This window comes from Octopus sinensis, linkage group LG11 (assembly GCF_006345805.1).
Source record: "Octopus sinensis linkage group LG11, ASM634580v1, whole genome shotgun sequence".
In the NCBI taxonomy this organism is placed as follows: domain Eukaryota; kingdom Metazoa; phylum Mollusca; class Cephalopoda; order Octopoda; family Octopodidae; genus Octopus; species Octopus sinensis.
In genome coordinates this window covers 63,033,678-63,058,329 of record NC_043007.1, presented here as the reverse complement: position 1 = coordinate 63,058,329, position 24,652 = coordinate 63,033,678, and the positions used below count along the sequence as shown (strand labels likewise).

Here is a 24,652-nt window from a genome sequence, read left to right as displayed (position 1 = left end):
TATTAAATTATTATTATATAAAGACCCCTTTCAGTCATAAATGACCATGGGGTTGCACCTAGAGAGTTACCCCCCAAGGCACAAGTCTGGGCAAGGTTGTTTATGGAAGACCAACAGTTGCCTGTGCATACCAGCCTCCCCTCTCCATACCACTGATGTTATCCAAGGGAAAGGTAAAGGCAGATACAGCTTGGCACCAGTGATGTTGCAACTCATTTCTACAGGTGAGTGAATTGGAGCAACATGAAAATGTGAAATTAAGTGTTTTGCTCAAGAACACACAGCCCGGTCTGGGAACTGAACTCACTACCTCATGGTTGTGATCCTGAAGCTCTAACCACTGAGCTATGCACCTTCTATTATTATATAATGATAGGATTATTATTATATAATAATTGGAGGATAGTAAAGTGACAGACAATAGAGTGCCAAACAAAATGCTTCAGGGTATACAGTTTCAACATTTTACATTCTGAGATCAAATCTTTCTAGATTCAACTTCGCTTTTCATATACCTGGAAGTGATAAGTTAACTAAATTGTTCCCAACTTTTCCCAAATCTGTTGCCCTTTACCAATGTCAGAGATCACAGGGGTCAGAACTGGGATCAGCAATGAGTATTCTGATAACAGTTCATGACCTTCCGTCTGAAGTGAGTTTGCAATTTCACTGCTAAAACCTTTTGTATTGACAAATATGAAAACTATCTTTTATTTCCAGTCTTCTCTATAAAATGAAAACTTTATGCATATTTAGGAAATCAATATTATATTAAAAAAAAACAAGAAAACAATAAAAAACAAAACATTATTACTATTATTATTAAGGGCTGCAGATAGCTGAAATAGTAGAATGATGGATTAAATGTCTTCCTGTATTCAGTCATGTTCTTTTAAGTTCTGAGTTCAAATGCCAGCAAGGTTATGATAAATAAAATAAGAACCAGCCAAATATTGAGATTTATTATATTAACTGTTACTGCACTATTAAAAATTTGTGGCTCTATACCTGTATTAAAAAACATGGTTACTACAATAAGATTATTATTCTAACAACTACAGAAATAGCGAAATTAGTACAGTTGGAGATGCCCAACTATTCTAAGTTCAATTCACATTGAGACTGACTTCACTGTTAACGCTCCCTCCAAGTTTGATAAAAGTATCAGTTTTATATATTATAGCTCAATCAACTATATTCTGCCATCTATGCATTAATAAAAACTAATACTACTAACTGCTACATGAATGAGTTTGTGCAACAGATTGGAAGACTGACAAATTATTGTGCTTGATTCTGTGTCAAGTTTCAATAAAGACAGTTATTTGTGCATCTGAGAGTTATTTTGCTGAAAAGTACACCTATTTAAAAAAATTATTACTATTATTATTAACTATGCTTATTGCTATAATAATCAAGCTCATTCTACTTCACACAGGGTATTCATGCCTTTTCAAATTTATAAGCAATGCAACTTTTCATTCTGCCTCCTCTAAATGTTAAGCTTCTTTGTTATATAAAAGAATTCTTGCCATTTATTAAAAAAATAGCTAGGAAAGACAGAGAAAAGTTCAGTCCAAACAGTATGCAGTATCTACTTCAGCTTGCCATATTTCTAACATGATTGTAGCCAACTAAGTTGTTTCTTCCAGCCTTTAACCTTTTGCCTGCCCACAGCATTTTCATAAAATTTTCTGAAATGTCCATGCTTGTTTTTATACTTTCAGTTAGCCCTTATTTCACATGTTCTGAGTAATAAAAAGCTCTCCTTCCATACATCCCAAGTTACTCTGACAGTTGAAACAAATTGAGCATGTGTATCACATATGATGCATGGATGCCAGGGAAATATGTCCTGTGTGTCACATGTGATACACTGGACAGGCAAAGGGTTAAGATTTTAAGAATAAGCAACAGTTATATACATAGGTCAATACATTCAATTATATATTCATTCTCCTTTATAAAAAGGGACATATGTCTTGACAATAAAAAAAAACCCCATTTAATCACTATTATCAGCTAGAAATTCTAATGAAAATTATCCAGCATTAATTAGACTACATGGAGCCAACTTGTTTAGTAATATTGGAAAATTAAATAGCTATTTTTATAGAATGTCTGGAAATTAGAATTAATCTAAGGTATCTCATTTTGTCCATAAAACAACAACAAATAAGTAAAAAGAGTAATATATGGCAAATAAAAGAATATCCTTAATCATATACGTCGATACTGTGATAAGATATTGCTTTCACATGACAAAAAATGAAACTAAAATAAAAAAGACCTAAAGTATATATGCAATAAAATATTAAAAAAACCCTTTTATATCAGTGATTTACCTTTTTTTTAAAAATTAGACATTTTAGGACAAAAGTATGTGTAAGTAGAAGAATAATTTCCTATGATATAAAATTACTGAAGAATTCAGTTGATGTACTTTCACTACACAATACATCCAGCTTGCTATTGTTTGCCAGTAGAGAGCGAAGCTGGCATGAAGCCAAGCAGCTGGGAGAATTTGGCCCATTTATAGTGCTAGTTGAGAGAAGCTGTTAAAGATAAACTTCAAGTGCAAGATAACAGCTGATTTTGCTTCTTGTGAAATGTTCAACAATGATGGACTGAATACCGACAATTGAAGATGAGCCAAGTAGGAACATTATGATAAATAAAGAGTAAAAGAAAAAAGAAACAAAACACTAAATTAATTTTGGCTTTGAACAAATTAATAAAGCTAGTTCATATAGTAAATATGAGATCCATAATGAGACAATATGTAATATTACTATAGATTATTTAAAGATCTAAAATATCGTTATATACAAAATTCTCATTCAACATTAGAATAAGAATGAAATTTCCTATTACGAGTGGCTGTGGATGGATGCATATTGTATTTGAGTAGATGAGCAACGGAGGTAGTACGAGTGGAAGAGCTAGTGCATGTGGGAGCGGGAGAGCTAGTCCGCATGGGAGCGGAAGAGCTAGTCTGCGCGGGAGTAGAAGAGCTAGTGTGCGTGGGAGCGGACGAGCTAGTGTGCGTGAGAGCGAACAAGATAGTGTGTGTGGGAGCGAACGAGCTAGTGCGTGAGAGAGAGAGCGGAAGAGCTAGTGCACGTGAGAGTGGAAGAGCTAGTGCGCGCGGGAGTGGGAGAGCTAGTGCGTGCGGGAGCAGGAGAGCTAGTGCACGCGGGAGCAGGAGAGCTAGTGCACGCGGGAGAGCTAGTGCACATGGGAATGAAAGGGCTAGTACGCGAGAGAGCGGAAGAGCTAGTGCACGTGAGAGTGGAAGAGCTAGTGCGCGCGGGAGCGGGAGAGCTAGTGCATGCGGGAGAGCTAGTGCACATGGGAATGAAAGAGCTAGTGCGCGAGAGTGGAAGAGCTAGTTCACACAAGAGTGGAAAAGTTACTGCGTGTGAGAGTGGAAGAGCTAGTGTGTGTGAGAGTGGAAGAGCTAGTACGTGTGAGAGTGGAAGAGCTAGTGTGTGAGAGTGGAAGAGCTAGTGTGTGAGAGTAGAAGAGCTAGTGCATGAGGGTGAAAGAGATAGTCCATGTGAGAGTGGAAGAGCTAGTGCATGTGAGAGTGGAAGTGCTAGTGCATGTGAGAGTGGAAGAGCTAGTGCATGTGAGAGTGGAAGAGTTTGTGTGAGCTAGTGCAGTGCTAGCACATGAGTGAGTAGAAGAGTTAATGCATGATCGAGTGGAAGAGCTAGTGTGTGACTACTGGGAGTGAATGTGGAGAGTGAATCCAAGTGCATGGTGGATGAGTGAGCAAATATTATTTCAGCACGATTTTCTATTACAAGGTTCCTGTGAATGTTGATAGCTACTAAAAATTGCTCACTCTGACTGACAGGCAAAGTATTCTGGAGCTTATACATAGTTTAGTCATTGAGAACTAGCTACCTCCCAGGAAGGATCTGAACCCCAAATTGAAAGCTAATGTAGCATGTCACTAATAAAGTACTTGTTACCTATGAAAGTGATCTGTACTTCTTTTCACAGTTATGTGGATTGGCTCGTGGAATATAAAACATCTTTGGCAGGGTGACAGTACAGTGTCAGTAACAAGATATAGAGAGCTTTTTAAGTGATAAGTAATCAAGAATGACAAGATGGCTCATTTGCTATTCTATAAAACACAAGAATTAAATGCACTAAGAATTATTGAAAAGAAATAATTTTAGTACTGTCTTTAAATAAATGCAGCTGGGTTAATAGAGAAAATTCTTTTGATTTTCTATAAAACAAGAAAATACAAGAAATTGATCAGGTAATGGCATGTATAAAAAATAATCATTAAGTAGAAGAGCTGGTGTCTGAACAATTGAGTAGCAGGAAGAAAGAGTATGTAGGCAAGTAATCTAAAGTTGGACATAAAAAAACAAAACAAACAAGGCATATTCTATGCATAATTCTCCCTTTCTGCTACATTAGCAAAAGAAATATTTGACCCTATATTAAAACCAAGTGAAAGCTAAAAGTTTCTCAACTATTGTTAATATTTGAATGCATTTTATACTACTAAATGGCTATAACCATTGACAACTGAAATAAATTAGGTTTCCATGTCAATATGCTTGAGAATGTATTTCTATTTTATTTTACTTTTCTTACAATTGATAGCTTACTTAGCATATGCATACATCCAAAAATAAAGACTGTACAAGAAAAAATTCTGACAAAACTTTTTTTTAATGGTAGCTCGCTAGCATGGGCGCTGTCTGAAGAAAGAAACCTACAGAGTAAATAATTTATCCAAAAATATTTTCTAACTTTGATAGTTTTTGAGATGCCAGAATAGATAGTGAAGTAACTATACTATAGAATAAGTGAGGCACTTAATTTCTTTGTGGAAGGATATGTTGAATTAGAAGGAATAATTATAGTAAGAAATAAAAAGGTTTAAATCTTAAAATACTCATCAAATATTGATAAAGTTAATCTATATCCACTTTAAATATATCAAAATGATTAAAATTAAACTTTTGTAGTGTATGATTAACAAACATTTAGTTCAAGAATTAACTAAATTCTGAGAATGTGTGTGTATATATATATGAAATAAATATTGATCTCTCATATAATAATTAAAAATAAACAAAGATAATTGAAAGGGAACATTTAAGAACAAATTTGAGAAAAAGAATTAAAAAAAACTCAATAAAGAGTGCAATATTTCATGTAAGATCCACAAGACTCATTGGTTAATTTCATCTGATTGACAAAACAAGCATTTCTTATGAAAAAGTGAAAAGAAAATCATCAAAATGCAGATTCACAACAACATGCAACCATGCCAGAACACTGATGCATGAACTTGTCTGAATTAAGTTGGCAAACATTAACCAAAAACTGGAGCCGTAAGTAAATGACTTTCAAAGATTAGACACTGCAAATATTATTAAGAGAGAAACAAGAGAGCAATCAGAATAGTAGTGTTTAGAAATAAGGGAGATAACCATTTGCGTATATGAAGGTCTGGATTCAACTATAGTTAGTATGTTGCAATCAGTAAAATGGCATACCACACAAAATGTTAAAACTTAAGTACAGCCAGCAAAAAATGGTCTGTCATATTAATTTTTTGTAGTTTCTTGCCTCACAACCCACAAGCTTCACAAACCAAATGTAATGTTTTCTTTCAATCAAACAATTTTTTAAGTTAGAAAAAAAAACAACATTCTTCTCTCAAGAAGACAAATGCTTGTCTGAAGTTTGGTGCAAGCAACAAAAGCCAAAGAGCAAGGGAATGAATTTCACTAGAGAATAGAAAAAAATGTTAAGATAAACAACACTGAAGGAAACACCACCTTACTTGCTGTTTACTAAATTACTCTCAAGGGCCAAGATTATTCTAGAGAGCTCAGACATTTATTCCTCTTGCCACATATATTAAAGCAGAGACTAAATGATTGAAACTGAGTGAAGGGAGAAAAGTTGGTTACAACATAAAGTCAAGTAGTTACATGAGAGTTGAGAGGTCATGACAGATCCAACTGACTGCATGAAACTATATCTCTGACAGACAGTACAACTCTATAGAGATACCTACAACATAATTTAGAAATGTGACTGGATTACAACTACACTCGACTCTATATAGCAATCATCTGTATAACTAGCCAATAAGGGAAGCCTCTATGCACTTGTTGAAGCTGCTAGAAGTAGCCAAATTGATGCCTTACCCTCTTATAAAAAGGAAGAGCCCTTGGGATGATAAGGTCTTAGATATACTGTATTCAAAGGAAAAAATGGACTATTCAGTTATAATTAAAGAGATTACAAACCTGGGTACTAACTGCAGTTGTATTAAGCTACAATGGCTGATTAAGCAACCCTTCTTTTATGTATGTAAAAATTAATGTCTTTAAGATTTTTCTCCCTGTTATCTTCTTTAATCAAGAGACAAATCAGTCATCTACTCAACTAATTAAACCTCCAAATGAAATATCCTAACATTGCGTTAATATTACTTAAATGCCCCACTAACAAAAAGTTTGTCTTTATATTATGTTCCATAATGTTTTATTTAAGAAATGTGAACATTTTCAAGAATAAGTATACAAATTTATGCGGTATTCACTAATGATGAAGTGCCAAGAGAGAACAATACATATAACTAACGCATTACATATTAAGTATATCCAACTAGCTATTTCTTTTATCCTGACGATGTTTCATGCATAGCCAGTCTTACTAACAATATTAATCTACTATCTATGCATTCTGAAGAACTTAAAGTTGCTTGAGTTTTTATCAGAACTCTAAAGATCATTATAAACAACTAAAATGATACACCTATTTGAATTCTTCCACCACACAAACACACGTGTGTGTGTGTGTGCAATGAATATGTGAGTGAACATTGATAATTATGAACATCAGAAAAATGTATTCAATATATGTATCGGAAGAAAATTTATTTGAGAGTTGGAGCTTGACTAACATGACTGAGTTTTGCCTATCAGCACGTCATGTATATATTTATACAACCCAGGGTTGAATGAATCAAAAAGATATCACAAGTCTCCCTCAAGTAACTTACCCGTGCAACAGACTTTAACTTGGCTTTCTGGAGTGCTTCAGCAAGTCCCCCTCCTCCAGTCGGCAGAGGTGCAGCTACGGCCGAGCTATTTGTTGGAAGAGGTGGTGGGGGAGGGGGTGGTGGTGGTGCTCCAACAGGTGGAGGCTGGGGTGCTACTGGCACAGTAGGAGCAGCTGGGGGCTTGGGTGGACCGGTCATTGCTGGAGGTGGCCCGGGTGGTGCAGGGGGCACCGGTGGTGCTACAGGCGGCTGAGACGAAGAAGATACCTGTTCCCTATTAAGAGTTCCAGCAGAGTTTGCCATCATCATAGACTGGGGTGAAGGATCCTTCATTCCTGTAAAGAGAAGTCAACAAAAGTTATTACACTGAACATAAGAATGTGGCCTTTCATAATTTTTATGCTTCTGTCAACCAATCAAGTCTCAGCAGTACGCTTAACACATTTATTTTTGCTGCAGATTATAATTTCAATGTTTTCTGGATTGATTGGTTAAGTGTCATAAGTTTAGCTTAAACACTCCCAGATGTATTGCTGTAATCTTGAGTGAAGCACGTGGCTTAAACTAAAGAAACTGGAAAATGAGAGAGAGAGAGAGAAAAAGAGGGAGGAGAGAGAGGGAGAGAAAAAGAGAGAACACAGATCAAATTGTAGATTGAAAAGGAAAAAGAAAAATGAGAATAACTTTATTTTCCCACCAAGGATCAGAAACAGGTTGTGGAATCAGTTTTTTGAAAACTTACTTCATATTTGGTGGTGCATCGATGTTTCACATATCTGAGTTCCAGTCCTCATAAATATTTCAGCTCTGTGGTTAAGTGAAATTAAAGCATCACCAACACCTTTACCATCAGGGATGTCAGAGGCTGCTTAGTGCTGGAAAAGCTGTCTTTTAATCTCACCTTTATTGTATTCAAACCTTAGCAGCCAATTAAGCATAGTATGTGCTAGGTACATACTATGGCTTATTCAGTTGATTGTATCTGTTGATCTTGTTTGGACTTGAACTAAAAAATGCGAGATTCCCCATCACATGACAGTAAAAACTAGGTTTATTCAAATGACTGTACCCCGAAATTAAAAATTAACCTGATGCTTAGTAAAATCATAATTTTCCATTTCTTCTCTTTCAAAGCACCAAGGATGAGATATACAAATTAAGATTCTATATATAATTACATATTAGTCTAAGTTTAATAAAATAAATTCATTATTCATATTATTATTGCTGACAGGTATGGTGTTTGATTGGGTAATCTACTATATTTATGACTTCTAGGCTATGAGTTCATATTCAGAAAGTATCGAGAAAAAACTTCTATACTTGTCCAAGATTTTAAGATCATTATTTAAAGTATCATACTTTGCTGAGAATGAACCATAATTAGTACATTTCTCAGCAAAGTTGAACACAATACATTGTACCATGTCCTTAGACAAGGCATGTATAACTGAGTTTGCCCCAGTTTGCCTGACCAAGAAAAGCAAGTTCAACTCTTACTTCATTCACAGCTGGATGGCTAGGAATAGGAAAGACATTTTATTGTTATAACAATTGCTTCAACTCCAGCTGAAATCATTCCACTCTTAGAATGGAAAAAGCAAAAATAGTAAATGGATATAAAACTCACACCAATCATAAAAAAGTACAACATTTGTTGAAAATGGATATTATATGTACATCTCACAAATCTAATACTCACAATCTGAATTGCAAAGAAAATAGCAACTGCCATGGCAGGACAAATTGAATGAAGTCAAAATTGTTTTCAGTTTGTGTCTGGAATAATTTCCACACCTGCAAACTAACAGTTACCATAATATACTAGGAGTGTCTGATATAGACACCGAAACTGATGAGTAAGAAGTTATTAATATATTTACCAATATTATGAGTGGTACTTGCAATACCACCAATTAAAAAATAAAACAAAACAAAACAACCCTGTATAGACAATATCAGAAAAAATATTGCCTCATAATTACTAATTTTGTATTACAAACTCAAGATATCGTTAAAGATGGAGAAACAGGTCTAGGTCCAAGATATGTCTAAAGAATAATATTAAATGATATTAAAGAAAGCCTTGTCATATTATTTTGTTTACTTTAAGAAAAATCATTAGCTCTACTTTTCAGTACTACTTCTAACATGTTGGCCTTCCAACATCAAACAGTTTGGGGGCATCGCGCAAGAGTAAACTCTTCATAGAGTTTACTTGCTTTTGTTGTAGTGAAACTGTGACTGTATAACTGTCTATTGGGAGCAGCTTTCCCACTTGACTGCTGTCTTAATACACTCAGTACCCCAAAGAAAATGTTTTCATTATGGCTTAATAGGCTTCTATATAATATATTTATTTCCTTGATTTGTTGCATCTGGCTGATACCAAGGGAATGTTTTTGATGAAGAAATATACCAACACACACACACACACACAAATTATAGATAGAAGAAAGAGGGGGGGAACAGAAAGAGGAAAGGAGACAAAGTGGGAGATGAAGACTACTACCATTGTAAGGGATTTTGAAGATATTTTCTGAGCCATGGTTTCTTACCTATATTGTTAACTCCACCAGACAGCTGACGTTGATGTTGGCTTTTCATTTCATCTCGCTGTATTCTGAAATGAATAGAGATTAAAACCCTCATTATTATATAACGCACAATATATTACATTAGCCAACATGAATAGCAACAAGAATGGTACTAATAGTGTTACTATTAGTAATAAGTAAAACATTTGTTTTATGTTGTCCAAGTCACAATACACCTATATGCATGACCATGTTGGTAGCCAGTGAAATTCTTTGAACAGAATGTAAACACTAACAAGCATTATATCCAAAATATTTCAAGACATATTAAATGAAGGAGAAAAAAAAATTAGTAGTTGGAATTGAATGTTGATAGAAGTCCTTGACTGATCAACTTGACTTGGTGTGTTTGATTGTTTCACTAACCTTGACTAACATCCATCTCATTTGGGCTGTTTACTAGCTTGTGTCACAACATCAGACCAGAAATATTTAAGCTACTTCAACATCTGAGCTAAATTAGGTTCATCATCCACTTCCCTAGACTCATGCCAGAACATCTCATCACATCTGATGACCATATCAGCACCATCTCCTTTACCTGTGAACAACTCAGCACCAAGAGGCATGAAAACTTGCAAAACCTTATATATTTCCAACTGTCTTTGTAATAACAAATGTAATAGTCTTGTATAATGTGAAACTTTTAGAATATAGGCTATTGAATGCTGATGCAATAATACATTTCCTAAGAGTATAAGCAAATAAATAAAGCTTGATGGCCTGAAATAAGAATTGAAATTAGACTATGAATTTAACTTAGAGAATGCTTCACAATTGTTTATTTCTAATAATGATTTCTAACTTTGGCATAAGACCACAATTTTGTATTGAAAAGATACAGCTGAATGAGTCAACTTCAGTACATGACAAGTACTTATTGTCACTAGGAGTCAACTTTGCTTCATGAAAAGTAAAGCTGACTACAGTAGAAATTGAAGAACAAGAAAAGAATTAAGTCCCAACTCTCTCATTTCTGCCACTCCACTGCCTTACGCATAGTTATAACGACAATCTAATTTAGAGTTAAGAAGTGTAACTGGGATGTTTATGTATTGGTGCTTTGGTTACTGAAGTAAATCGATCTGGAAACTAAAATCTGGAAACTAAAATCAAACTGTGAACTACTGAATGAATTGCTTACATATTTTACCACCACTATATAGACAGTAATAGTAAAAATTAAGCAACACAAGCCTTTGAATAGGCTTTTTATGTCCAGTTGTAAGCAATTTGCTTTACATATGTCCTTGAAAAAGGTATGAATATCAATTTTGATTTACCTTGTCCTATGCTAATGGAAAAGAAATTGAATAGCCTTAGACTTTTCTTATTTTTTCTGGAGTCATTAATTCCTTCCATGTAAGCTTACACCTCTTTCAGACCATCACCAATAATTTTTACAAGATCTTATGTAAGCACAGTCTTAATTGAAATTGCTTTGAACTGGGGCCTGGATGTGCTGCGAAAGAAAATCTCCCAATAGGGGGATAATACCACAGGAATGCAAATCAATATTTATCAATCCCCAAATTTCTTAAGCATAACTGCAATAACAACTACATGTAAGAAATAAAGGAGCTTTCTTTTATGGGAGTCACTCTACAGAATGTCACTAGGGAAGTTAAAATGAAACCTACAGTAGAGATTTAAATAAATCTATGGAGTGAGTAGTGTAAAAATTAGGTAAAGTTATGCAAATAAAGGATACAAAACATTAAGAATTAAAAAATGTAAGGAAATAACAAAAAATCCAAAAACAATTAGGAAATTTAATTAGAAGTAATTTTAAGTCACCAGTTCAAATGAGGCATTACAATTTTTCTCTGATCACTCTAGATAAAGACAAAAGGTAGTACCTATATATTTCAGGATTGGTGGAAGAAAGAAAGGATGACACCACAACCTATGCGTTGGTGGAAGTCTGAGATTGCATGAAGACTTGTTAGGAAATAGAGTTGCAGTCTTTGGGTATCATTCAAGGGGCTAAGCTTGTCATATACAATGGTGAGCTTCTACTAGAATAACTCCCACCTGTTCCTAACAAGCAGTAACACTATGCAAGGGAGGTTGCAGTAAACAGCTGTACATCAAAACAAGTTATCCTTAATCTGAGAGCGTGTTCAAATGCTTGCAATAGAGGATTTCACTAAAGGGACAAATAGTGTTAACCAGGTGATGGATTCACCAATAATGAAAGCATATGCACTAATATTTCTGCACTTCAATGCTGGTTGCTTGAATATTTCCATGTATGTGAAATTATATGTAGAAATAATAATGTTGGACATACTGTGAATGTGGTAGCAGCAGCAACAACAATCAATTTTCAGGTTGAACTAATGTATTCATGTTTAAAAAGGAGCAACAAAAATGTTATTTTCTAGAAATTTAGAAGATTATAAAATTTAATAGATGAATTTCTTACAAAGCCAGAAATTAAAGAAAATGTTAACCACAACAACATTCATAGGAGATATGAGATGAACAATAAGAAAGTTATAACTAATAAAAAATTGAGATTAAAATGCTAAACTACTGAATGTAAGTCTGTGTTGAAACTTTACTATGGTATCAATAGTGTTACCTCATCCACAGCAAGGCATATTAATTACTTAAGTTACCACAGCAGTGAAAACCTGCAACCATTATCCAGTTCCATACCTGAGTGGTCAGTGTTTAGAAAGAATGTTCTACAACAAAAACTTATGGACCAACAGTTCAGATCCAAATTAATACAAATTAGCAAACTCAGGACATAAAATTAAAACCTATTAAATGAGCAAATGAAAGAACCTTTAGGTAGTCATTCATCCTGTTGGAAATGACAGCTAAATTGCCTTGAAATCCCACCAAACCATCTTAAAATATGTCACACTGGACAATGTAATCCTGGATAGGTTAGTCACTGATCCAACATCTTTTATCAAAAGTTTGCTTAATCAGGGCTGACCTGGGGTTAAAAAGGAGAGGAATATAAAATCGATTAAACTTTTTTGAGGAGAACATGGCTAGTTATCCAAGAACTTTTTGCTCCTTTTATTAGACAATGAGGCTAGAGTGACATTGCTGATTTCCGTTAGTGTGAATGCTATAACATTCTGCTAACATGCAAGTCATCTCCCACAGTGTATGCCTGGCAGCAGAACCAATTCTTGACTATTCTTCCTGATGCATAAAAAAATAATGCAGTAGCAGTAATGTAATGAAAATCAATACCAAGTTGCTCCCTGTTTTTTTCTTTGAGAAACAGCAACATAAAAGCATAAATGAAGAAGTTAATATGCAGACCAATGAATGGTGTAAATAATTGGAGGTGCAAGTAGATTTGTTTTCTCAGACCATATTACAATAATAAAGGAATGCTCCAACTTGACATTGACATGACAATATCTTGGGATGGCAATATGGAGTGATCACATGAAAAGAAGGGCCTAAAATATGAAGGACTTAGGGAATTGTGTGAAGCATGACAATGGTAGTGTACAGTACTTTCAGTTGAGGTGGGATGTCATGAATTTGTAACGAGATCCAAAATATTCTATCTGGCTGATATTAGACATAGGAAAGACAACAGGGCAGTGATCAGTGAACTGCTGAAGGAAACAGAGAATGTTTCAAGGATATAACAAAGACATGTGAAAGAAAGCTGAAAGCTAAGTATACATCATCAACAAGTAGTAAATCATAATAGTTGCTGCAGAGATTATGAAATGGCTTCAGCTGTATCTGGTTAAGTGTAGAAGCTATAAAAGAAATGCTGGGCCACCAAAAGAACCCAGACACTTAGTAGGGTGAGAATGATATTATGGAAAAGTGCTGAAATCATAGTGATGTTCAGTTGACAAAAATGTTTATGTACCCCAACTATATGTAAAATAAGCAAAACTCAATTTTGATTTTTCATTTAAGTTTCTCTAGATGGAAATAGTGTTTCTATGATTTTTTATTATTTCTGAGCCTTTTGTATTAGCAATACTTATCAGTTTTATGTGTGTGTGTATTATTATATTGAGAGAAAAACTGGTTGTGTGGATATGATGGAAGTTGTAGATTAGGGAAATAAGCAATCAGTACAGGAAGTAGATTGAAGGCACAAGCTACAGATTTAACTCTATACAGGAAATAATTGCAGACTTGCCAAATTGACAAAATGTCATGCAGATTTGAAATTGTTTACTTGAATTATAACAATTTTATATTAGCTTGTTTTTTTCCTTTTTATATATATATATTATATATATATATATATTTTTTTTTTTTGCCTGGCTATCATACTCAAGTCAACTGGATATCTATTGTGTCTTTAAGTGAGGCTACTAAATTTTGATAAGTTAGTCTATGTAACTATTAGAAATCGGCATTAGATCATATATGAATGCTACTCGCAATAGACCTGCTTTTTATGAAAAGGGAACTGTTTATCGTATACTCTAAGTGCTACACAGCACAAGTTTGTGTAGATATAGCATCAGTGAGATGAGTCTTTAAATGCAAATATTCACATGAACTACTAGAGCAATAAACTTTTTAAAGCTGGCAAATTACCTGTGCCAACTACAGAAAGATAAAGCTGACCATTGTGTAAACAGACGAATTAACCCAACAAAGCAGAATAAATAATGATTAAAAAAAAACAAATTACAAATTAAACTTGATGAAGCTGACTACCTCTTACCCTACTCCCTACTTCATAACATTTAAAATTGAAAAAGAAAAACTAACAATTAATGGTATAGTAATAATACTTTACAAGATTATTCAAGTTATCACAGGTTTACAAGAAACAAAAACAAGAAATAAATATTTTTAAAGTGTAATATAACAATTTTTGATATAATATTTTAGAGTATCTTAACTCTTAAGATGACAGCAGTTAACAATTAACATTTTATCAAGGATAAATTATTTGAAAATAACTTGATCTAAACTTTTCTATACGTTACATAATCCACTACATTTGGTATACTGATAACAGTTAAAAAATATGGAAACCATTATTTCACAAGACAGAATGGAAGTATTTTAAAGGTGTGTGTGTGTCTAAGAGCAAGAGAGGAGTGAGAGAAAGGAGATGAAAGAGAGAGACATTAAAAAGATAAGAGATGAGGGAGAGAGATGGGAGAATAGATAGATGAGAGAGAGGAGTTGATAGAGGAAGTTATAGAATGGGTGATAAGGAAGAGGAAGGGAGATAGCAAGAAGAGATTCCCTCACTGCAGAGAATTAAAAATTTGCTTGAAATATAATTCATTTCTGGTAATCTAAGCAATATTCTTCATATATATATATATATATATATAGCAGTTCTTTCTTAGACGGTAAGAAAACTGAATTTATGAAACAGTGTGAAGTTAAAGCAGAATGATTATTATTAATCCATATATACTTACTGATCTCGTAAAAAGTGTAGCAGATTTTAAAGGCAAAATATCAGTGTTACAATTATTTGTAGGAGAAAGTTAAATAAATCCAGCAAATCTTGAGTGCAGAAACGCTCTCTTGGATGAAGCAAACAAACTGAGTATAAGGACAAATTATGTACTTATTTACTTTTTTCTTTTTTTTAAACACAAAGAACTTTTTATTCTAAGAGATGTAAAGGGTCACAGTGGTTTCATTGTATTTTTCTCACATGACATGTTGGTAAATCGCCTATCTATCCAACAGAAGTGTTACACATTTTACATACTTATCATTTAGTAGGATGTTCAGCTTAATATCTAAGGTGTAGCTTCCAGGAATAAGTTCTCTTTCAGCTAAGTTTCTTTTCTATTGTTTTTGAGAAAAGTATCACTTGACTTTCCTGTAGACTGCAAGCCCACACCTTTCTTAAAACATTTCCGCTTTAATCTTTTGTATAGAAAGTCTACCATTCCATTTCTGAATTCATCATATGAACAATCCAATAACTTGATTAGAGACTAACATCGTTATCAATTTATGTTCGCTTTCCATGCTAGCATGGGTTGGATAGGTCATCACAGCTTAAGTCAACTACCATTGGGACTACAGCTCCAAAAGACTATGTGCTTGTATGTGTCATTTGGCTTGGTTTCTATGGCTGGATGCTGTTCTTTTAACTCCAACCACTTTATATAGGATACTGGGTACATTTTTTTTCAATACTAACACTTGAGAAGTTGAATAGTCTTTGATGAAACAGGACTAGAGAAACACAATAACCCTCTGCCCATTTAGCTACACTCTTTGGAAAATTCATTTATGAAATGAGTTCTACTTCTTACTAAAGAGGTGTAATCGATATTTTAAGAAATTTAGACAAGGAAATATATCAGGCATTTGTTGTTTTCCATTCTTTTATAGATTGCTCCACATCCATCTTATAAATTAAAGAGTTCTATAAATTTTTCTTGAACAATTTAAAGGTAAGAGATGACTGTGATTAAGTTAATTTCATAACCACATGGTTTCAGGCTTGATCCCACTACCTGGCATCTTGGACAAGTTTCTTCCACTATAGACTTGGATTGATCTGCTAGCAATAGCAGTCATATGTCCCTCAAATTGTATGGTACTATTTTAAATAAAGAAGGATATTTTAGACAACATAATCTCTGAGACAATAAAACAGGATAGTTATAGTTGAAACACCTTTAATAATAGGACTGCTTGATTGGGCTGACCTGGGGCTAAACAACAACAGGATGCATGAATGTATACATGTGTGTATAACTGTTTGTATGTATGAATGCAAGCACACATTCCTTATGTACTCATTCTATGCGCATGCTTTCTGTAGCTACAATGTATTACATTGTCATGACTATGAGATATAATTACTGCTGTTGAGATGTGGAAAGTTAAATTGTAATGACCAATCAAATCAGATATTCACTATCTTCTTTTCCTTTTTAAGAATCATTAAATTAAAAAATTTTTTCTTCCTTTTTGATAATGACAGCAGAAGTTTCAGTGCTTTTCTTCATAAATTTCATTTTATATCTATTTGAAATATTTTCTCCCTTCAAAATTATGGTTTTAGTGATAAACATGAGCAAACTGATGCTTAATCAAGTCTATTTTACTTGAAAGTTTGAAACAGAACTGCCACCCCACTCTCCCAAACAAACAATACAAAACAGGTAAAGAATGGCTTGAGCAATTTTACTGCAATCAGCTTCTGCCTCCAAGCAAAAATACTGTTTTTCAGGTATCAAGTTATCTATTTTGTTTCCAAAGATCTTGCATTCTAATCAATCACTGTTCTTCAGAACTCTTTCGTAAGGTATCAGCAATTAATTTTTTCCATTATCTATTATATGCCATTGATTAATAGAGAAGCAAGTAATGATGTAGAGTATACAAAGATACTAAGTTATTGTGGTATATGGCTTAATTATATAACATCTTTATAACACTTGTACATTTTTCCATTTAGATTCCACATAACTGGATAATATCACTACACTTGATGGACAACAAGCTTTTCTCTGAGTAAAAGGAATATTTTTTTTCAATAACACAAAAATATCTTCCCACTTTTAGTATTAAGCAATAGTAACTCGATTTCTTTGATCAAATCATATGCTATACAGCAAGATCACCTTATAGTGTTGGCAAACCTTTGTCCTCATATTCCCTATGCTAATGTGGGCTGGATGTTTCTACAAAGTACACACCCTAACAAGATTGATACACAGAAATATAAGTATTCATTTCTTCAATCAACTAAACTGAAGTACCTGCTCACTAAATAAATGGTTGAGTATTCAACAGACATGCGAATCCTCAGGTAGAATCAGTATGACACCATGTGTGATAAAGCTGGAACTTTGAATTACTGGTACAAACCACCCAGTGTATCTTCCAAATAGTTTCTGTCTAGTCAGTTTCAATCATGAGGTTTAAGTTGACCTGAGGTTATGACATATGACACTTGCCCAAAGGCCATATGGTGGGGATTGAACCCAGAGCCTTGTGATTGAGAAGCAAGCTTCTTAACTGTATGTCCAAGCTATGAGTAGTCTGACTGAAGTTATAAGGGAACACACCTTTCTAAAGGACAATGTAACATATGTAACAAGTTGCTGGAAATAGCAATATCAGCAACCACCAACACTGCTTATTTCTTATATTCTGAAGTTTAATCTATCAGTTAATAAAACAAGTTTGAAAGTTTTGTAGTAGATATAAATTTTAACCATCCAACCATGATGAGCTATTTTTCAACTATGGCAACCTGTTTCCTAAACATTTTATTATAAAAAAGTATATCAATAAGTACAATAAGTACAAAGAAATTTATAACAGCTGTGATATGATGGTGGACTGCTGCAGGTATTACAATGTGACAAGGTAGATTCTACTAACGTACACAGTCTACTTAACTGACTAAAAGTTATCACATCTGAACATCAAGAAGTAATAAATCTTTGTCAATTTTCACAAATGATTGTCTGGAAAAGACACACACACACACACAAAGCTAAAAGAACATAGGATTAAGACCAACTTATTTAACTCATGTGATGTCAACTAGTCACAAACAGCTTCTGTGTTTGTATTTAACCCTTTAGCATTCAGGTTACTTTGTCAAATGTAATGCTTATTTATTCACACTGTGCTCCTAACACTAGCTTCATAAAAAAAGTTAGCTATTTTACTAAAACCCTCCAAATTCTTGATTATTTCCAAAACTAGAGCAAACAGAGTGTGTTTCAATAGAAATATTAAACTAACATTTTGCATCTGAAATTCATACAATAGCAATTGGTAGAAAATGATGAATTTTAATGACTTTACAAAGTAGCTGAATCTTTGTAGCAAGTAAAAATATGGACTCAGAAAAGAAACAGAGCAGGAATTATATGCTGGTTATTGATAGTAGCAACAATTTAGGTAAATGAATTTGGAATATAGGAATATAACTATAATAAAAGATGGATAGAAGTAGAGAATCATGAAGAGAAGTGGGAGGATACAAAGCTGATCTGACACAAATCGGTGAGACAGTTAGTGGGAGAAGTGGTTATAAACAGGTAGTGATTGAGACTGGTAGTTTAACCCCACCCCAATAAGAAAACAAAAAACCCTCAAATATCAGTTGATGTCCCAATGGCAAACTAGTTGTCACTAGTTATATATATAAAAAAAGATAAAAATCATTGCCATTAACAAACAAGTTGTAATACATTATAGCCAATTAAAATTAGAGATCCACTGATAGCACCAATCACTTATCTATCCAACAAGAAAGAGCAAGTTATTAAGCTGCATTATCAATTAACAGTCTCAAAATTAACATAAGATTGTTAAGATCAAGAATAAATTGCATGCAAAAAAGGGAAGATAGTTGTAAAGCAACTAGAACATGTTTAAGATTGATAATTAAGCTTATAGGCATAATTTATTCCTCAGGTTTTCTATAACAAACCTGTTTGTAAACTAGCTGAGTGACAAAAAACTGAGGGCTAAGTTTATCATAAAGATAAATAATGGAACACAGATGAGGTGGTGGTGGAGGGGCTATGTAAATACAGCTTAAAGTAACCAAGTGATTCAACTTATCATCACTTCCTCTCAGAGGTCCCAAGCCAAAGTTTTAGCATCTTGTATCCTGCAGCTAATGAAAGGATAAACCATTAAAGTGTAATTTTATCTATTTTTAGCTATCAAGGGAATTAAGGAAAACTTGCTGTAGTAAAATCCATATTAATGCTTGAGTATCTTGAAAAATATCATTGATAATGTTGTTATACACGAGTATGATTAATAAAACAAAGTAAGCATAGTTGTCTATATTTTTTCTTCAATTTCTAATGTTAAAACATTTTTTAAAAAACTCTCCATCTAAAGAACTTCAGTAAATTTTTTTTTTTGATTTCCAGAGCATCATGAAGTTAAAGGGAACGAGAACCAAAAGAAGGGCCTCAGATCAGCTATGAAACATCTAAAATATTGATCATCTTTTGCATCATCTCTTCAGACCCGTCTTCTTTAGTACTCACTTCTCCTCCACAGCTACATTCACCTTGTTAAGTGTCATCAAAGCCTTTTCCATCAAGACTGTCCTTCAGTGAACTGCACAAGTGAAAGGAGGAGGGCACTAGATCTGGGTTGTACAGTGGATGGGGAACTAGTGATCAACCAAATTTACTGATTGCCTGATTTTCTGCCAAAAATGTGTACTGTCATGATATATGCAGACTGATTTCAGATTCTTGTTTGGTCTCTTCCTTCAAATGGCTTCTCTAACGTTATTGAGTGTCTCAATGTACTGCTTGCTGTGCATGGTACAATGACACTCCAGAAAAGCCAAGAGAATGATGATCAACAAAAATAGTCACCATAACTTTCTGTGCCAGCTTGAACTTTTTAGGCTATGGAGAAGAGGTGTGATGCTGTTCTATGGACTGAGGCTTCATTTTAGTATCATCAAGATATGTCCAAGTTCCATCAGATCAAGACAAAAAAAAACCTATCTTCATTGGCTTCAAATGCTTCCAGCAGATCAGATTTCTACACTTTTCTTTCAAATTGGTCATCAGTTGCTAAGGTATCCATTTTGCACACTTTCTAATATCCAGGTTTTCTACCTTCTTTTGTAATGCATTTTAACCACAGTCCAGTTGTGCAGCAAGCTCAGAGACTGTGACTTGTCTGCCTGGGTGAATTAGTTTACCTACTCACCAATAATTAATGTCAATAGTCACAGTCGATGGTCTTCAATGGTGGTTTCTTCTTTAAACTTCATCCATCTGTGCACATTGCTCTTGCCATTTGAGTCATCTCTGTAACTGTCTGTGGATGTTGGACAGCATTTACTCTTGCATCATCAAAGAGCAATAATGTTTAGCAGTTGAAAACTGAGTAGTGAAATGCAGAATTAGGTCAGCTGATCATGAGAATCAAATATTGATCGCTTCGCTAAAATCTGCAGGTGATATAGGTTATTTCCCTTGGGTTGCTTAAATAAAATATTAGTAATATGTAGTAAATAGAAGGATCCATTGGAAGGGCCCTATTATTGATTTTTTTTTTAACAATCTAAGCATGTCACTAGGTTCCCAGACATGAGTTCTACTCAGGTGTCTAAGTATAAAAGTTACATTGTCTGCAAAAATTAGAAATAGGACACAAAAAATCAATATTCAAAGTAATCGAACATAAACAATGAAACAGGTTATTTCCCTTGAGTGTTTAAAAAACATTGTACAGGTGCTATGGGTTATTTCCCTTGGGTGTTTAAAAAATTATTATATGAGGTAGATATAAAGGTCCCTTCAAAGAGCCGTATTATCGATTTTTTCAGCAATCTAAGTATGTCACGAGGTTTCCAGACACGAGTTCTACTCATATGCCAAGTTTCATCAAAATCAATAAAACGATGTAGGAGGAGTTAGCTAACAACTCCACAAACAAACACACACCAATTTTCCACATATGTAGTAGATTATTATTAGCATCATTTGTTGTGACTCAAACTTGGGCTCTGTTTACTTGCCAGTAAATATGCTATTTTGCAGTCAACTAGTTTGAATTACAAATAGCATCTGTTAAGTATTGTTTTGACAATCCACATGAATAATTATACATTATTAAGGAGCATCTTACTGCATTTTGTATGTTTTATGACCTGAGTGAAACAGATTATTGTTTAGTTCCAGGTCAATTCTGACTGAACAAAGCTTTGATCAAGCTGTTCCAGCCAGGACAATCCCATCTTATTTATATCTAAGGTGTCTTTTCTTCAGACAGTAGGGTGTGACTTAAAGATTTGGCTACTGTTACTTGAACACCAAGTAGTCACAAAGCTGGTCCCATTTTGGCTTACAGTAAAAATAGGTATCAGTGGAATTTGACAGAAGAAAATTTGGGGTATATAACTTGATCATTAAAAAAAACAACAAAAAAAACCCAGGAAATGTTTGGTACACACTTTCAAAAAGGAACCAAAAATTACCAGAAGTGCAATCCAATCATTGGAGGAAAAAAACTTCTTTAATTTTGAAACAATTTATCTGAAGAATTAGTAATTTTTAAAAAAATAGTAGTAGTAGTAGTAGTAGTAGTGATTTTGACCCATTCTGGTAATGTATGTTAATTGTAACAAAGCTATGATAATTATTAGGAAAAGCTTCTATTAAAAATAAAATAGCAAATTGCTTACAGAAGGCAAGCAAAATAGATCTAAACTCCTATTCACTCTTTAGACTACCATGACAAACTGATATGCATAATTATAGAAGTTCTACTGCTAGTTCTGTATGATTGGTATAATTAATACTGTTATTATAACATATATGAGTCTTTTAACAGGAAGAGGAAATTATCTGAAATTTTCTAAATTTCATTGCATGAGAAGCACCAGAATAAATAAAAATTAAATGACCCACTAATAGATAAACTGGATTTTATAGAACTATTTGATTCTCATGATATATGTGTATATATATCATGCATACACACATAAAACAGATTCCTTTCCCTTTCCACCTATCAAACCCACTCATAAGCATTTGGTTGGCTTGGGCTGCAGTAGAATACACTTGTCTAAGGCGCCATGCAGTAGGAATAAGCCTGAAACCATGTGGTTGGGAAGAAAACTTCTTAACTACACAGCCATACCTGTGTGCATGCACACACATACACACTAGTTCATTAACTATCAATTACTACAAGGACTATATAACAAACTCATTAATAGTCCTTCTTTTACTTGATATAAAAACTAAGCACAAGGCTACAAATGTGGGAACAGTTTATTGTATTGCCTGCAATTCTTGACTTTTACAGTTATTTTATTGAGGCTGGAAGGATGAATGGCAATGTTGATCTCAGTGAGATTTGAACTTTGAGACAAAAGCTGCAATGAAATATCACAATGCGTTTTGTTTGTCATTCTGACAATTCTGCCAGTCTAATGTCCCAAGAAGCCTATTAATGAGAATACAGGGTGGTGAATTAAGTGAACCATTAGCATGTTGGATGAAATACCTCTCTGTGCATAATTGCAATCCTATATATTCCGAGCTTAAATCACACCTAAGTCAACATCACCTTTCTCTTCTTTGAGGAGTGGGGTCAATAAATTATAAGTCAAACACTATAGGCATTTCACATGACTAAAGTACCCTGAAAAGTTTTGGCCTTGTGCCAATATTAGAAATCTGGTAACTGTTGTAAAGTTAGAGGTAAATTCCTTCCAGACTAAGTTTGGGATCCAAGTTTTTATTTCACCCATTTAATAATATTGATTCAAAAGGAAGGTATCTTGTAATTTCAGTTACCCAACCCCTAAAATAAAAGGTTGAAAGAAAAAAAATTCAACAATAATATGAAGAAGGAATTGACTTTCTATTCCAGGTTTTCTACAAATTCAAAGTTTCATACTTAACTGGTAAAAAAAGAATAATATCAATCCATATATATACCAAAGGGAGGGAGAAATAGAGCAACAAAATAAAAGAAAATCCAGGCACTTTCCACAAGCAAACATCAAGTGAGATAAGTAAAGCATGTGTTAAACCAGACTGAGTTATGACACCTTATGTATGGATTTATGATTTACTGGCAACTTCCCTGAATAAGTAATCTAGCTTCTGTAGAGATTCTTGCAAACTTCATCATAAACACTGAATGCCTTCACTTAAACTTAGCCACTGACATCACAGACCTAAATATATACATAAATTATTATTTCAAATGAGAGACGTAATGGCTAAACTTACATCAGAGTTGGGTTTTTAGTTTTAATTAGCCCTACTAACAGAATAATTATGAGCATGACATAGTTATTTATTTGATATTTCCAATTAAGTGTCAATATTTTTTTTTAATTTGAGTGCTTCACTTTCAATTTATTTTTAAATGTCAGTTATGTACTTCTGTAGATGACTTAATTATGCCTAGTAATATATAAGGATTTGTTACTATAGAATGTAAATAGATATAGACACTCAAAACAGACAGAAACCAATAGTATCAACTATAATTGAAAATAATTTAAAATCATCTGCTGCAATCTACTACTTAGTGAGTGAACTAAAAATTTAAATGAACAAAAAAAAAATTCTATATACATTTAATTTAGAGAGTAGTGCTCGGCCAATAAGAAACCTTATAAAGTAAAATGTAATAAGAATTGAAACAATAAAGATAAAATCAAAGAAAAATATAAATCAATAACAACAAATAAGAGCAAACAGAAACAACTTTATTTCAAATTGTCAAATCAAGTTTTCCAGGTCAGTAAACTTGCTAAATATAGATCAATAGATTTCTTGTTTGAAAATAAAGATTAACTCTCAAGAGTATTAATTGTAAAAGTGTAGGAGGATAAACTGGAAGTAAAAAGAAATTTTATCAAATAATTTCAAGAATTTGAAAAAACAAAACAAAATAAATCAGAACCACCTAAATATTGTTAGGTACAATGGTACAGTGTTTTGGCTTGGAAAAGTAATCTCATGAGAAGTTAAGGAATTGGCTGTTAAAGTTAGTTTGAGTATGTTATCACAAGACAGATTATCAGCAGGTTTGTTGCATTAAAGGAATAAAATTTTTATCCAGAACAAGGATTAAAAAAATAACAAAAAACTCCCAAAAACTTTACTTCTAACAAATGATTACTCACTGTGTTATAGGTCTCACCACCTCCAGTTATCGTATATGATGTACTGAAACTAGGGATGAAGTTCAGAGAAATATTTAAAACCTGAATTACTTTAAGGATTTGTAAATTTGATAAGCATATCATTTTAATCATGGCAGGCAAATTAGCTGCAATAGAGAGGGAAAAAAAAGAAAAAAAAAAAACTTTATATAGTGCAAAAGAGAAGCAACACTGCCTGATTTATTTTTTTTAGGAACTCTACTACATAACAAGGGACATTTATAGACTTGCTTTAAAATTATCTTGGACTGATAATAGTGTCAAAGGAAGGAAGTACTTTAATATGTAAAACACTCAAGATTAGAGGAGTAGATGATACCCCAACACCACACAGCTCCACCATCATTTTATTATTACTAAAGA

The 24,652-nt window shown here is 33.5% G+C and overlaps 1 protein-coding gene across 2 annotated transcripts in view; it reads right to left on the bottom strand.

Annotated features, from left to right (window-relative positions):
- LOC115217115 (vasodilator-stimulated phosphoprotein) overlaps positions 1–24,652 on the bottom strand; it is a 200,659-nt gene that overhangs the window by 12,844 nt on the left and 163,163 nt on the right. For both annotated transcript variants that reach the window (XM_029786714.2, XM_029786715.2), the window contains exons 5-6: positions 9,613–9,677; positions 7,055–7,389 (exon numbers count right to left, since the gene is read on the bottom strand). In XM_029786714.2, coding sequence (XP_029642574.1) covers positions 7,055–7,389; positions 9,613–9,677 — 400 coding nt within the window. The remainder of the gene's footprint in view (positions 1–7,054; positions 7,390–9,612; positions 9,678–24,652) is intronic.